General features: G+C 41.1%; 1 protein-coding gene across 43 annotated transcripts in view; it reads left to right on the top strand.

Moving 5' to 3' along the window:
* The window catches only part of DOCK9 (dedicator of cytokinesis 9), a 292,065-nt gene that overhangs the window by 94,976 nt on the left and 182,235 nt on the right, over positions 1-14,854 (top strand). For 9 of the 43 annotated variants that reach the window (XM_034936909.3, XM_034936907.3, XM_063595848.1 and 6 more), the window contains exon 1: positions 10,966-13,903. The exons of the other annotated variants lie outside the window; for them this stretch is intronic. In XM_034936909.3, the coding sequence (XP_034792800.3) occupies positions 13,778-13,903 (126 nt within the window). In that variant the 5' untranslated portion in view covers positions 10,966-13,777. Of the gene's footprint in view, positions 1-10,965; positions 13,904-14,854 lie in introns of those variants that run through there. 43 annotated transcript variants of the gene reach the window in all.

The following is a 14,854-nucleotide window of genomic DNA, read 5'->3' as shown; positions in this document are numbered from 1 at the left end:
ACAGATAAAATCAGTTTTACTAATATATTTTATTTAACCCAGTATATTCAAATATTATTCAATAAGTAATCAATAAAAAAACTCAAGATATTTTACATTCTTTTTGTCACACAGAGTCTTTGAAACCCAGTGTGTATAGCACATCCAGCTTCAACTAGGCAAATCTCGAGTAGCCCCGTGTGGCTAGTGGCTACCATATTGGCCAGCACAGGTCTAGCTACTCCTGTCACACTTGTTATTGAAATTACTTGTTTGCGGCCGGGTGCGGTGGCTCGCGCCTGTAATCCCAGCACTTTGGGAGGCCGAGGCAGGAGCATCACGAGGTCAGGAGTTCGAGACCAGCCTGGTCAACATGGTGAAACCACGTCTCTACTAAAAATACAAAAATCAGCCGGGCATGGTGGTGCATGCCTATAGTCTTAGCTACTGGGGAGGCTGAGGCAAAGAATCAACGTGAACCCAGGAGGCGGAGGTTGTGGTGAGCCAAAATCATGCCACTGCACTCCAGCCTGGGTAACAAAGCAAAACTCCATCTCAGAAAAAAAAAAGAAAAAAAAAAAGAAATTACTTGTTTGCATCCCTTTTAGTCCACTTTCAGACGTCGTACTCTTGAACTAGATTGTGTGTTCCTTATTTCCCAATCCTTGTGCAGCGCTCTGTGGTTAAGAAATGCTTGCTGAGTGATTAGCAGGGAAGGAATTTAATGCATGAATCCATCCATTAATGAATGGATTAATGAGTAAATACAGGAGAGCATTCCTTTTGGTTCTTTTGACTACTTTAGTGAGAGTCCTAAGGTGTTCTCTTTTGTGGTAAGTGCTGGGTTGCATACAGTATGACAAAATTAGTATAGTAGAAGGATAAAGTGAGCCCATTAACTGGGGTGCTCATATGTATTGCTGAATTGCAGAGTTTGGGCTGAAAAGAACTTGACCATGGGATTGTCTGTCCTCATTTTTGTGGATGTGTGTCCCTGAGATAAGTGGAAACATGGAGGTGGCACACCAGCCTTGGGGAGCAAATCCCCCAGCACTTGTGGTCGCCTTAAGTCTCTTGCAATTAATCTAGAAGTCTCATGTTTTTCCCCAAATTAATGAATAGCTATAAGCTGTAGTAGTATGTGCTGCAGTTATTTCAAAATGAGTTGTTGGGGAATGTGTTATTTAACATACTCTCAATTGTAAAATGCTGCCAAACAAAACTTGCTTAAGATTTTTTATTTTACCGTCTTTTCTTCAAGTCTTATACCAGGGAATAGACAAGCTCATGAAAGTTATATCAATACAGTGTCTGAGCAACAGATTCTGTTTAAAAGGAAAATAATAGTACATTAAGTCTGTAACACTGGATGGGGCATTATTTTCATTGCAGTGAATTGTGAAGAATGCATACGGAAGACGTGACTTCTGCATTTTTTTCCTCTTATGGTGGAGAGAAAGGAAAACCTTAGAAATGCCTTTACTCTTCTCTAAACAGATTGGTTCATTGCTTTTAGTTACCATCCTATGATGGTCACACATTTGAACTTGAATTTCAAGAGCTTGTAACTGAGGCTGTGAGCAACTAAGGCATTTGTGACTGAATTGTAGGCAGCAGAACACTAGGGTTGGTTTTGTTCTGGGAAAGTATACTGCTAAGCAAGTGTTTCAATATGTGATCACACAATTACAAATATTTGAAAGATGTGTGAATATTGTACTGCTCTGTAGACCCTTTCTTATTGGTTTGAAATTGAAAGGCATTTTACTTGAGAGTGGAAGGAGGAGTGGGGGAAGAGGGGGAATGGTGATTCTAAGACTTTGTATAGCATGAACCCTATACAAAATTTTCTTTTTTCTAAAAAAGTCAGTTAAATAGAAAATGATCAGTCATTAATGAGTCAACGTCTACCATGGCATTTGGAATAAGGCTAAGGTGTGTGTTCTGTCCTGTGGAGGATGGTAAACTTTTGGCTTCAATCTCTACCCCACTCCACCTCTCACTTTCAGCCAAATACCCTCATGTGTGTCATATCTGTGCAGAGATATTTCTGGGAACCCATTCGTGTTTCCTTGTCTTGGATCTGTGTTTAAACATTGTGGGTGTTCTTCCTGTATCTTAAGTTATATTAAGATCAGTGATTCCGAAACATGGGTGGGTAAAAGCCTGCAGCATAGGTCTCACCTGGGAAGTTGTGCAAAATTCAGATCCTTGAGGCTCAGCTCAGGATTCCGATTCAGAAGTTCTGGGTGAGGTCCTGGAATCTGTATTATTATTATTATTATTATTATTATTATCATCATCATCATCATCATTATTATTAATTTTCAAGCTCCCAAGATGACTTGAGGCAGAACTAGGTTTGGCAACCCTTACAAGACAGGGGTCTTGGCTTCACCTCACTTTTGCTGGAGTACCAAGGAGGAAAATATTCTTTGGGATGGAATATTCTGGAGGGCCTCATGAAAGAGGAGAACCTTCCAAGGTGAGTAGGCATTTGACAGGTTAAGATCAGGAAGAGGTGGGCGAACATTGCAGATTGACAGCATTTCTGGAGACATGAGGTGAGGCTTCAGGAGGCAACACAGTGTTCTTACTGCAAAGGTTTGAGGCAGGGAGTGGTGAGGAAGGGCCAGGGTGTGTCAGCCCTGAAGACAGTGGCTGAAGGGTGGCCCCGGGCCAGTGGTTGCCGTTCAGCACATGGGGATGCCGTCCTACCCTGGGAGCGAGATCTCCAGATTCCTTCCCCACTTCTTTCACGGGGGAATTAATGTGGGAGGAGGAATCCCTGCTCTTGCATCTGCATTTCCTCTTTTCCTCCCTCTGTTCAATACTTTTCAACCATCAGGAGCTTCATTTATGTGTGCACAAGAAAATAAAATAAAAAAGCTTTCAATACAGTAGGGTTTGGGTCCTCTGCCCAGATCGCCCTGTATTACTTATCTTCTAAAGAAGAAGAACGTGGAGCTTCAGTTTGAAGTCTTTATAGTGACAGTGGATGGTATTTGAAGATCTGGTCACTTGTACCTTTAAAAATGGGTGTTGATTTTGTCTGTCTGGTCAAGGAATGTAAAAATTACCTCTAAAGAATCTGTTTAAAGTAGTTCTGCCACGTGACAGCTCTGACCTTGAACCGGTTCTTTAACTTCTGTGTCTCGCTGTCCTCCTTTGTAAAATAAGAGACCTGTCTCAGGGTGGACGGAGGACCAGATACAGTGCTTATCCCAGTACCACTGGAACTTGAGGCAAAAGAAAATAACTTGGAATACTGTTCCTATCTTTATTTCAAGTTTTGACTGTTTATCATGGCTTTTGGAAGGTATTATTTTTAAATTTAAGTATTTCATTAAAATAGTATCTCAGTTACTGAGTTTTTAGTGCTCTTGTATATTTTGTTCCCGAAACGAATACCTCGCTCACCTGCCTCTGGTCCCAGCTCTGAAGGAGGCACCCTGTAAGCATTTGCTACTTTCCTGGACATTATTTTAAAATACTTCCCAAGTGGTAATAAATAACTTAAAAAAATTTTTTAAAGTGCCTAAAGTAATTGATACTTTTAAAGGAAAATTTTAAATATACAGATAAGTAGAAAGAAGGGAAAATAAAAGCCATTTGTTTCACATTTCCGACACACTACTGTTAACGTTAAATTTTTTTAATTTAATGTTTTTATTTTTTAAATTTAAAAAAAAATTTTTATATGCTGTTATCTTTTAATACTTTCAGGCCTTGGACAACTCTCTAATATTTTTTGTGGCTCTCCCAAAGGAGATATATGCTCAAAAAGGAGACAAAATTATGTTTGAAACAAAACTTAAAAATATTCGGATCTATTATTTACCAGTTATGTTAATTTTGGAACATAACTCCAAAGCATAGTAACTATGTGAACTTTTGATAAGCTATTTAATTCATAAGAGCATCGAGGGTTAAATTAAACTGAATTGAATAAGGATGTATGTCAAGTGTGTGTGCAGGGGGACGGGGGTCCCTTAAATGTTTTTCTTGCTCACCTGTGGCACAGTTATAACAAAAAAGTATTGACTTCTAGCTTTAGGTCTCGGCAAAGCCTAAATGGAAGAGCGTGTCCGGAGAGTTCTTAAATGCTTATGTAACATTGTAAACCTCACTTGTTTTGTATTTAACCTCCTGTTTTTGAAACGACAGAAAGGCTTAAGACCTAGCTCTTTGCAGATGGGCCAGTGGAATGTTCATATCCACCAATGTTCCAGTTTTCAGAGTTTGATTAAACGTCTCACTGTCTTTTTTAACCACACTTTTCTTAAAAGAGTTTTTTTCTTTGTTCAGGAGGGGAAGATGAAACCCGTTGTGTTACATGTATAATTCTTTTTAAAATTTCATGTTGACAAATAATTGTATATATTTATGGGGTACAATGTGATGTTTTGATATGTGTTTACATTGTGGAATGATTATATCAAGCTAATATTTATCGCCTGACACTTTAATCAATTTTTTTGTGATGAGAACATTTAAAATCAAATCTTTAAGCAATTTGACAGTTATTTGGAAATGTAACAGAAACCCATTGATGGTGGTGGTGGTGGTGGTGGTGGTGGCAGTGGCGGCAGCGGTGGTGGTGGTGGTGGCGGCGGCGGCGGCGGCGGCGGCGGCGGTGGTGGCGGTGGTGAAGATGGTGATGGTGCTGCAGTGACCTTTGGTCTTTTAGTAAAGCTGCTGAACAGTCTAAGATTACTTCTAAGTTATATGATGTGTGCTTTGATTTGCCAGCAGAGAGAAGGGAGGCTTTGATGGCCTTCCTTAGCATTCACCCTCCTCACCTGCCATGTTTATATCTCCAACTCTAGTCACCTTTATTTGTAGCATATCTACCTGTGAATAAGTTTAATTTAGTTTACTTACATATTTTACAAGCGCCCAGGGGGAAAAGTTTGACTTCTTAGGACGTGTGGCCCAGGAATAACAACGTGTGAGCCCCTGAAACTATCTGGCAGTGTTTTCTATTTCTTGGCGGTCTCTTAAGTTCACATAGGAAATCGGTTACAATGAGCTTGGAGGAAATAGAAGGCCCTCCTCTAGGCAGCAGGATGAGAAAGGGATACATCATCTTTGCTGCTGATGATATTATTTTATGGAAGGGATATAACCTATTGCTTTTTAGAAGAGGGGACTTCCAGATGATTGTTGGGGAGCTGTTATTACTATACATGGTCATTGTCTTCTAAATGCAAACTAAATTCAGCCAGAAGTGCTAGGGGAAATGCTACCATTCCCTTTGTAAAGTTTCTGGTGGACTTCACCCTTGTAACCTGAGAGTGTGTTCCTTTTTGCAGAAGTAGGAGTCTAGAGTTGGCCTGGCGGCCTGTCCCCTCTACCCCTGATGCTAGATAGCTAATTGCTGTGAACTGTGACGCTGCGACTCCTGCCAGCTTGGTCCATCTCCATCACCTATAAATTGAGATGGTCCACCAGCTTTGCACCTTGTAAGCACTGAAGGAACTTGCTTTAAGTAAGTTTAACATACAAATATAAGGTCTACAAAACCAATGAACTTGAAGGGCGGCAATTTGTGTTTTCCGCTAGGGTGCTTTGGGAGCTGGACAGGGAGAAGTGAACAAAAGAACATTTGTCTTTTAGTTATACTTGAATGATGCATTTTATTTAGAAAGGAAAACTTGAGCGCTTTTTAAAAAGTTTTGATCGTGTTTTTCACGAAGAATACATTCTCTGGCCCTTAACCTCAGCATTTGTGATGTAGTGAGGAAAGTGAGAAAATTCTAGCTTGTGAACTCCTGTGATAAATCATACCAAAGTGAGGCACCTTCATCATTTATTCTAGAAGCAAGCATTTATGGATTGCCTACTGTGTACACAATACTGTGCCGGGTGTGGGGTGGGGTAGGGGGATAGCCCCCTGCCCTCCTCACCCAGCGCTCAAAGCTGAGGAAGGGAGATAAAACAGTTACAGATCACGCGAAACAAGGTTGAGGCCAGGTTTTGGTAACCCATACCAGGAGTTTAGTTTCCTGAGAAAAATCCCAGGCACATTATGTTTCTCTTGGCATTGTAAGTTTCCATCTCTAAAATAAATTATTGACATTAGCTAACTGAATTATTGTTATCACGATCAAAATAAATTGATAGTTTACAGAAAAACCGTTGGTGTCCAGAGCTTAACAGCCCCATTTCCAAACTGAGAGGATCCTGACCCTTCAGTAAATTCATTCAATGTATATTTTCTCAGCACCTGTAGTGTTTTAGGACCTGGGAACACAGCAATGAACAAAACAGGCAAAAATGCTGCCCTCGTGGAGCTTTCTACCTGGGGGTAGGGAAGGTTAGACAGACATTAAATAAGAAAAGTGGAATAGGATGCCAGATGGTGATACAGCCTATGGAAAAATGAAGGCCGGGAAATGGGGGAGGATGTTACAGGTGGGGGTGGGGCTGTCTCTAATGAGAAGCTTCTTAAACCTTCCATGGCTGCAGACAGAGCCTTCTCTAAACAGTGGGATGTGTCCTTCGTCAGCCTGACTCTTCCATCTTAGCTTCCTCATCTGGAAACAGAGGTTTCTTTAGGGACTGCCCCCTGCTGTGCCAGTGCTGTGGGTTTTCCCAGAGCTGAGAGCGCAGGCCCCACCCCCCCAACTGCCCACCCCCCTGCCCCCATAGTCTTCTTCACTGATAGCACGTTATAGTTCTGTTATGTTCTTGTTGTCTGCTGGCTTCTTGGCTCAGCCCCTGCTCTGTTGGAAATGAGAATCTGACATGTTTAGAAAGATACCCACTTTTTTGTCTTTGTGTTTTTCTTTAGTATATAGTAGGTCAGTGCATTCCATTGAGTGGTTTGTTTTTCCCCAGATATTATCAATAAGGAAAGTTCTCATACTTAATATTATAGATATATAGAGCTGGAAAGATTTTTTTGGTGTAAGTTCTTCATTTTACAGGTAAAGTTTGTGGGGCCCAGAGAGGTGAAGTGACTTTTTCTAATGTCACACAGCTGTTGTGGGGCATAGTGAGTGGCTAGAACCCCAGCATGAGCTTCCTCTATACCATTATCTCATAATCCAGCTCACTGATTTCTGACTAAAGAAGTGATGAAAGCTTTTGCAGAAAACTTGCAGAGTATAGAAGACTTTAGAGAGAAAAAGAATCACTAATAGTACCATGTACCAGAGGTAATCAGTAGTTACATTCTGTTGTAATTTTTTTAGTCTTGTGTGTGTGACAGTGTGAGCATTTTCTCAATGTCCTTTAAAGTTCTTAGAAAACAGTTTTTATTGGTTATGTTATTTGCCCTGTTTTGGAGATACAACTATTGAATTCGAGTTGTCCAACTGGCATTAGGCTTCAAATGATCCATTTACTGACTTGTGTCAACAAATGAGTAGACTGTGCACATGTTGACACTGCTGATTGGCATCCACTGGTTGTTTGTTTACCTCATGCCTGATGTTTAAATTCCTGTTGTTACCCCTCCTTAAATAGAATGTGAACCTGCCCATGGGAAGAGATTTGTACCACAGAACTTTGGTTGGCTCTCTAGCTCCTCACTCCAGGCCTCGGTCTCCTTGTTCTATGAGTGAAGGACCTTCCAATGGTCCCTTTTCTGAGAACTAGGTGAACTCCCTTGGCCTTTCTTTAGGAAACTCACAGACGTACAATTTCATATGTAATTTTAGAGGGTTTGTGGACCACCTTCCCTAACATTCAGCCTTGGATTCTGGGCTAAGAGACACTAGACTAGGTGATAATGTGGATTACATTTCTGTGACTATTTGTTTAAATCTGTAATGATAAAAAATAATTGAGGAGGCCGGGCACAGTGGCTCACACCTGTAATCACAGCACTTTGGGAGGCCGAGGTGGGTGGATCACCTGAGGTCAGGAGTTCGAGACCAGCCTGGCCTACATGGTGAAACTCTGTCTCTACTGAAAATACAAAAATTACCCAGTCGTGGTGGTGGGCATCTGTAATCCCAACTACTCAGGAGGCTGAGGATGGAGACTCACTTGAACCCAGGAGGCAGAGGTTGCAGTGAGCCGAGGTCATGCCACTGCACTCCAGCCTGGGTGACAGAGTGAGACTACGTCTCAAAAAATAAAAATAAAAAAAATAATTGAGGAGGGCATGAGACTTTATATCAGATGTATCTTTTCCTATATTAACTCTTCTAAGAGGCCCTAAGAGTTGTGGTCGAGAAACTGTCTCCCCCTCCCACCACTGGCTGCCAACACATCTTCTCTTGCTGTATGTAGCTTTCTCTCCTCCCTCGCTGGCTCTTTCCTGCCTCACTCCCTGAATCAGTTGTCTGCAGTGCTGTTCTGCTCTCTGTTTTGCTGCCTGTCTTGCCGTCTACCATGCTTTTGTCTTTCTCAGAAGGCAGATCATTTTCGGGCCGCCTTTTCTTTGGCCAGCAAGCTGACCAGCAACAGTATACTGCGGAAAATCTTTAGTCATTTGTTTTCTTTTGCATTTTTTCTTAATTTCTACTTATTGTTTCTACTTCCCCAGAACAAGAGAAAAGGAATGATAACTTTGGAGTATACACAAGTACATGTATATAAGTAATATAGGTGTACATATGTGTGTGTATACATATTTTTCTTTTGCCTTTGTTATAAGTATCCTTCTGATATGCCAAGAACCCCTAATAAAGACAGTAAATAACTTCTGTTAGGTTGAGATAATTGATTTATTCCTCGTGTTGTTATTCCTCAGATGGTTATTAGCTATGGTTAGCTACAGTATCTACAGTTTCAAATTTTATATAGATTTATTGCTAAAAACACATTTATTTGTACATTTTAAAACTTTAGTTTTACTGTTTTCAAATACACTTCGTCTCAAAAAACATCTAGCAAATTTTGCAGAATAAAATTTTCTTACCTGGGAGAAAGGAACATTTTTATTTTTAGTAGTAGTGAAAATTGTTGGGTTTTGATTTATGAATAAACTATTGTTGGGTTTTTATTTTCAAGCAATTGAAAGCTTCTGCCTTAATTTGGGCCCTTAACAAATGAAAATGTTTGCATATTTTTACAAATACACCATTTCACTTTAGGGCCAAAGATGACAAACCTGCTATCAGCATTCAGTTCAGCAAATACATTGTGAGTGCTTTTAGTCCCTAAGGCCACTCAAAGGTGGTTAAGATACAGTCCCTGCCCTCAGTGAATTAACAGTCTCACTAAAGGGTTCTTCTACCGGGGCAAACTTAATAAAAGGTAAACTCTGAAAAGCTCCATAATAGAGGTAAAAAGTAGGCTCAGAAGGTTAACTGAGAAGGAGCCAGTTCATTCTGGCTGGAGGGGTTCTTGGGGAAGATGGTATTTAAACTGAGTCTTGGGCATGGGTAGCAGTTCCCTCTACAGAGAGAGTCATTCCTTCCACTAATCAGAGTGTGATGGAAGTCCATCTTATGGGTGGAAGAGGAAGATGGAGTTTTGCATTTAAAGTTAGCTTTCCTTTGAGTCACAAATTGCCCTTGGAACATTTCTTAAATTTCCTGTGAGGTTTTCATGGTTTTGAGTACCCGAGCTGTATAATAAATTTGTGTACATATTAAAATTTGAGACCTGAACCCCATTACAGAAGCATTCATTCCATCCTGCTTCTGAAGCCTTCCTCTTCCCCACAGGGTTTACAACATTTTTAACAGTGAAACTCTATACCTTTCATACGTGTTCATAGATGTGTTTGTTGTGGGTTAAACAAGCTGGTATGTGAAGGAACTCAAGGTTAGTAGATGGTAGGAGCTCAGTGCAGGTTTGTGAAAGTTGAATCGGGGGTCGGACATACACCTTGTTGTTTGAAATGTTGTAAAGGAAAATGTGGCCACCTACTTCCTGTCCTGGTAAAATGGCATTTCCTCTAGTGGCCGCACCAACCGGATGTCATCCTCATGTCCTCACACATCAGTCTCATGAGCCCTTTGGAGAAACCACATCCCATTTGGAGGCTTGGGATCTGAGGTTAAACGCGGTGCCATGTGACTCTCCTTGACAGTCAGATTCCAAAAGTGTTGGTTTGTCCTAAGTGAGCAGGGGAGAGCGCCAGCACTGCCTGAGAAGTTGTGTGATGGGAAAGCTGACAGCAGTTTCTTCTCTCCTCCACGCCCTCAGGGTTTGCTTCTTTCATAAGGTGGGCCAGCTGGAAGGCGGTGGACTCAGGTGACTGCCTTGCTCTCAGAATTGCTGTTCTCAATCTTGGATTTCAGTATATTGCTCTGAGATGGGAGTAGGAAATAGCTATGTGAATTTTGTCACTGCATTTCCTACAAACACATTGCCAGCCTTGTATATTGCACACTGATGGTCCCCCTTTACATAAATCTGTGTGTGAGGCATTTAAAAAATTTTTTACTTGCTTGGGCCAGGCATGGTAGCTCACATCTATAATCCCCACACTTTGGGAGGCCAAGGTGGGAGGATCGCTTGAGCCCAGGAGTTTGAGACCAGCTTGGGCAACATGGTGAAATCCTGTCTTTACAGAAAATATAAAAATTAGCCAGGTGTGGTGGCATGTGCCTGTAGTCCCAGCTACTTGGGAGGCTGAGATGGGAGGATTGCATGAGCCCAGGAGGTGGAGGTTGCAGTAAGCTGAGATTGCACCACTGCACTCCAGTCTGGGCAGCAGAGCCAAACCCTGCCTTGAAAAAAAAAAAAACAACAAATTACTTGCTTTACAACTTGATATATTTTCTCCTTTTGATGATATATATTATGGAACTGATCATGTTTTCCTTTTTGTCCTGGCTACTTGGAAACTCAGAGCGAATTAAAAGTGTTTTCCTTGATTATAAAACAAAAATATAGTCATTGCTAACCATTTTGAAAAATATAGAAAAACTTCAAGAAGAAGGCCTGGCTCATGACATGAACACGTGGGGTTCAAAATGAATATTTGAAGGCAGCTGTCATAATCAAGCCACAGAGAGGGAAGAATGGTTGATGCTAAGTTGCTGAAGCGCTTTGTAATGTGTGATAGCAACACGGTTGGTGGAATTGTCATTTTAGATCACACAGCAAAAGCCCTGAGTTTAAGACTAAAATTAATTTCTTCAGGTTGGAATGAGAGCAGCAACAATACAGTAGTTACCATCAAATGAATACCTGCTTTGCACAAGGCACTTAAAGACCATCTAAAGACCTTTTTACCTCTTCACTCCCATGATAGGGTTAAAGCCAGATGCTGCTGTCTTTAATTGCTGACTGGTGATTGGTATTGTGCCTTTTAGCAGTTTGAACATAGTATCATGGTTAAGCGTGTGTACACTGGATCCATACTGCCCCTGCTCTCTGTATAACGTTCTGCAAGTATTTCACGTCTCTGGGCATCAGTTTCCTCATCTGTCAAATGAGGATAACAGTATTACATAGAGTTGTTATGAAGATTAAATAAACAACCTTTGTAGGGCTTGAACAGGCATGGGCCATAGCCAGCACTTACAGTGTTTGTCAAATAAATATCTTAAAGTTCATTTCTCATTCCTTACAGAATACCAGGGTATTTTGACCCAACAAGTAGGGTAGGCTGAACACAGTGGCTCACACCTCTAGTTCCTGCTACTTGAGGGGCTTAGGCAGGAAGATCCTTGACTCCAGGAGGTCAAGACTGCAGTGAGCCATGATCGAGCCCTTGCACTCAGCCTGGACTATAGAGCAAGACCCTGTCTCAAACAACAACAATAACAAATAGAATAGCATTTCTCTTATTAATGCCCAGACATTCTGATGGCTTAATGGCGATGGGGATTTGAGGAAGAACTGGAGTATTTAGAACTTCCTGAACCATCTCAAAAAGGTTTCTGAGTTATTGGTTGGGCTGTCCTTTACTAAAGCTCAGTTAGTCTGTTTTGTGCTTGTGGCTTCATCCTTTCTTCTCTGATTTGTAGGACATTCCTAAGTTTTTACTTTACTATAATTTCAACTCTATAGGTAAGTGAGAGTTTTTTCTTACTGGGTTTTTTCTGTTGTAACTTTACAAAGAAAGATTTTTAAAATTTATAGATAATATTATTTTGGAACACAGATTTGGTAGGAGGACTTCTATTGACCCTGAAAGACTACCCAAGGTTGAGAGATTGGGTAGTTTAAAAAAAATTATAGAAGACATTAATTTATTTGATGGACTTATTGATCCTTTGAGATAGTTACATAATTGATATTCACACTCAGAAGGGTTCCTGGTGTTCAAGTGGCAGAGACCCAGCTTCAGCTTCACTCTTGAAGTAGAGCAGCTGCAGCAGGTGCTAGGAGAGGGAGGCAGCCGTGCGAGGACTGGGTGGCATCTCAGTTCTCCCCTCTGCCTCCTCTGAGCCCTCCTGGCTGCGTTCCTTTGTCTGGAAAGTGGGAGACTTTTACCTGTGACTTGTATAATAGTTTATGTTATTTCCCTGGGTAGAGTTCCTCTGGCACCTATTGTTGCTACATGATAACTACTCTCGTTGTTGACTGACTGAATACTGCTGCTGCTGCTGCTACTACTACTACTACTACTACTACTACTACTACTACTACTACTACTACTAATACTAATACTATTATTGCTGCTGCTGCTGTTACTGCTACTGCTACAGCTGCTGCTGCTGCTACTTGTTGTCTACTGTTACTAAATCTTCCCTGATGTCGAGGAAATACTCAGAGTAACTAGGAAAAGCTCTGCGGTATCCATGAAGTACAGAGTAATATTTGATCCCCCCTTTAATGTTCATTTCCACATAACTTTTAGACAAATCCCTTAATACCTCTGTTTTAATTTTTCCCAAGAGGTAAAAAAGACTCCACTGTTAAATGTGAGGACATAATAAAAATACAGACTTTTAGGAACACATATTTTAGGTGCTACTAAACCACCATTGAACCATAGGTTGGTGATCCAGCTATTTTCCTGTGCTTTTGTGCGTCTCTCTCTTAATTTTATTAATTTGTCATTTATGATATCTGCTCTTCTTGCCTTCCCAGCTAGATGTGAAGTTCTTTGAAGGGAGAGATACTCTACCTTATACTTTTAGTATGATCCTCTCAGCACCTAGTACTGGGGGTACCTTCTGATACCCACACACCTGGACTTAAAGTAATCTTCTATTTAATAAATGCATTTACTATGATATGTGGTATCCCATGAAAATGTTTTGATGACCTCATCTTTCTGGCATCAGATAGTACATAAATTAAGTGTTTCATGCTGTGGTCTGTCATGCGGGGTGAAACTCATTTCCTCCACCTGTACCCACGAGGTGCAGGCTATGGGAACTTACTTGCTGGTAGCTCTTCCCTGCTTTAATCATCAGCCAGGCATTTGGTGTTTAGCCATAACACAAATGAAAGCATTCCAAAACTGGAAGAATTTTAGAACACGCAGACAACCTTGCTGTCTCTTAAGCTCCACGAGCTTCAGATTTAAGGTAATTATGAAGGAGTCTAACTGTGACTGGTTTTCTTTTAAACACTGCAGTATTTTGATTCCGATTGATTTGGCCCACGCTGTGTGGAACAGACACAATAAAGCCGGTCTTTATCAGAGAGGCAGTACACTGTGTATTGTTCAGTTTGGAGTTTGTTTTCCTTTGGCCAGCAAGTAGGAGCCTCCCCTTTTGCATGGAGTAGTAACACCCCTGGAGGCTGGCCTTCGCTGTCATGCCTTCCCACCCCACAGGCTCTGCAGACCCAGCCAGCGGGGCTGACCACTTGTGCCTGGGAAGCCAGTTTCCTTTCCTTCCTTGGACCACTGGCATGCCTGTGCCTTGCACGGCCAGGGACTCGCAGCTGTTCCAGTTGCAGACTTTCTGACTTGCGTTTTCAGCCGAGAATGCAGGCTGATAAATGCAGGACAAGTAGTAGAAGTGTCAAAAAGGAACTGGTGATTGAGTCCCCCCTGCAATACAAGGATGCAGCTCAGGGCGAAGTGGAAGCAGAAAGCCCGGGCCCTGTGCCGGTAAGAGGGTCTCGTACAAAGTGTTGCTGTGTCTACCTGATGCTGGGTTCTTATTGTGCGTGTGGACGGGGTTGACGCCTGTTGCCTGTCTTTGATTTCAAAACTTGCTCTGCTTGTCCCTTGTGAACTCCACTCTTTCCCTGTAATATGACTTCGATTCCCTTTTGATTCTTCTTTGTGAAGAAAGAAATGTTGACATTTTGTGGGTGAATATGGTTTCTGGGAGGTTTCTTTGTATGGGACTATTATGTATTGTTCACAATTATGTCCCACCTAGCTGCAGTGTTTGCAAATGTAAACCCAGGAAGCATATTTTAATTGCAACTATAGGGTTGAAAAAAGATGTGCTTTGCAAAATTAAAACCTTTTCTATGTTATTTATGCTATTGAGAAAATGAGGCAGGTCCCATTGGGGGGTTTTAAGGAACATAACTGTTGGAAATATTACATAGTTTAGAAAGGATAAAATTACATATGTTCTTCTCACTCATTTTACCAGGAGGTTTGCCTTGAATAAAGTAGGGAAGAACCTAAACTGTGAACCAGCTGATAGAAACGTTTCTGTTCTTAACATCAGCTAAACTCTCAGCATTTGTCTAAAGCCAAGTGCTTTGGTGGACTTTGGAGGGGAGGAATGTGAAAAATGGTTGTGTTGTTATCATCAGTGAGTAGGTTGTGCTTCTCTCGGAATTTCTTCAGTACAATAAAGGCACATAATTTTTTAAGCAAGCTGCACAAAACCACCAACATGCCCTGCAGAGGGGGGACAATTGAGCCTTTCAAATTATCTGCTAAAGAGATTGTTAAACTGATATGTAGTGATTTTATTTAGTGATTTTTTTTTTCTTTAACGTGGAGGTTCAGTTGATGTTACCATGAAGTGTTTGCTTACTAATTTACTTAATTTTCAATTAATGTCTAAGAATCTGAACTTAAACTTTCCTATAACAG

The sequence above is a fragment of the Pan paniscus genome, chromosome 14, assembly GCF_029289425.2.
Source record: "Pan paniscus chromosome 14, NHGRI_mPanPan1-v2.0_pri, whole genome shotgun sequence".
NCBI classification, from domain to species: domain Eukaryota; kingdom Metazoa; phylum Chordata; class Mammalia; order Primates; family Hominidae; genus Pan; species Pan paniscus.
The sequence above is the reverse complement of the archived record's forward strand: the minus strand, read 5'-3'. Positions and strand labels throughout refer to the sequence as shown.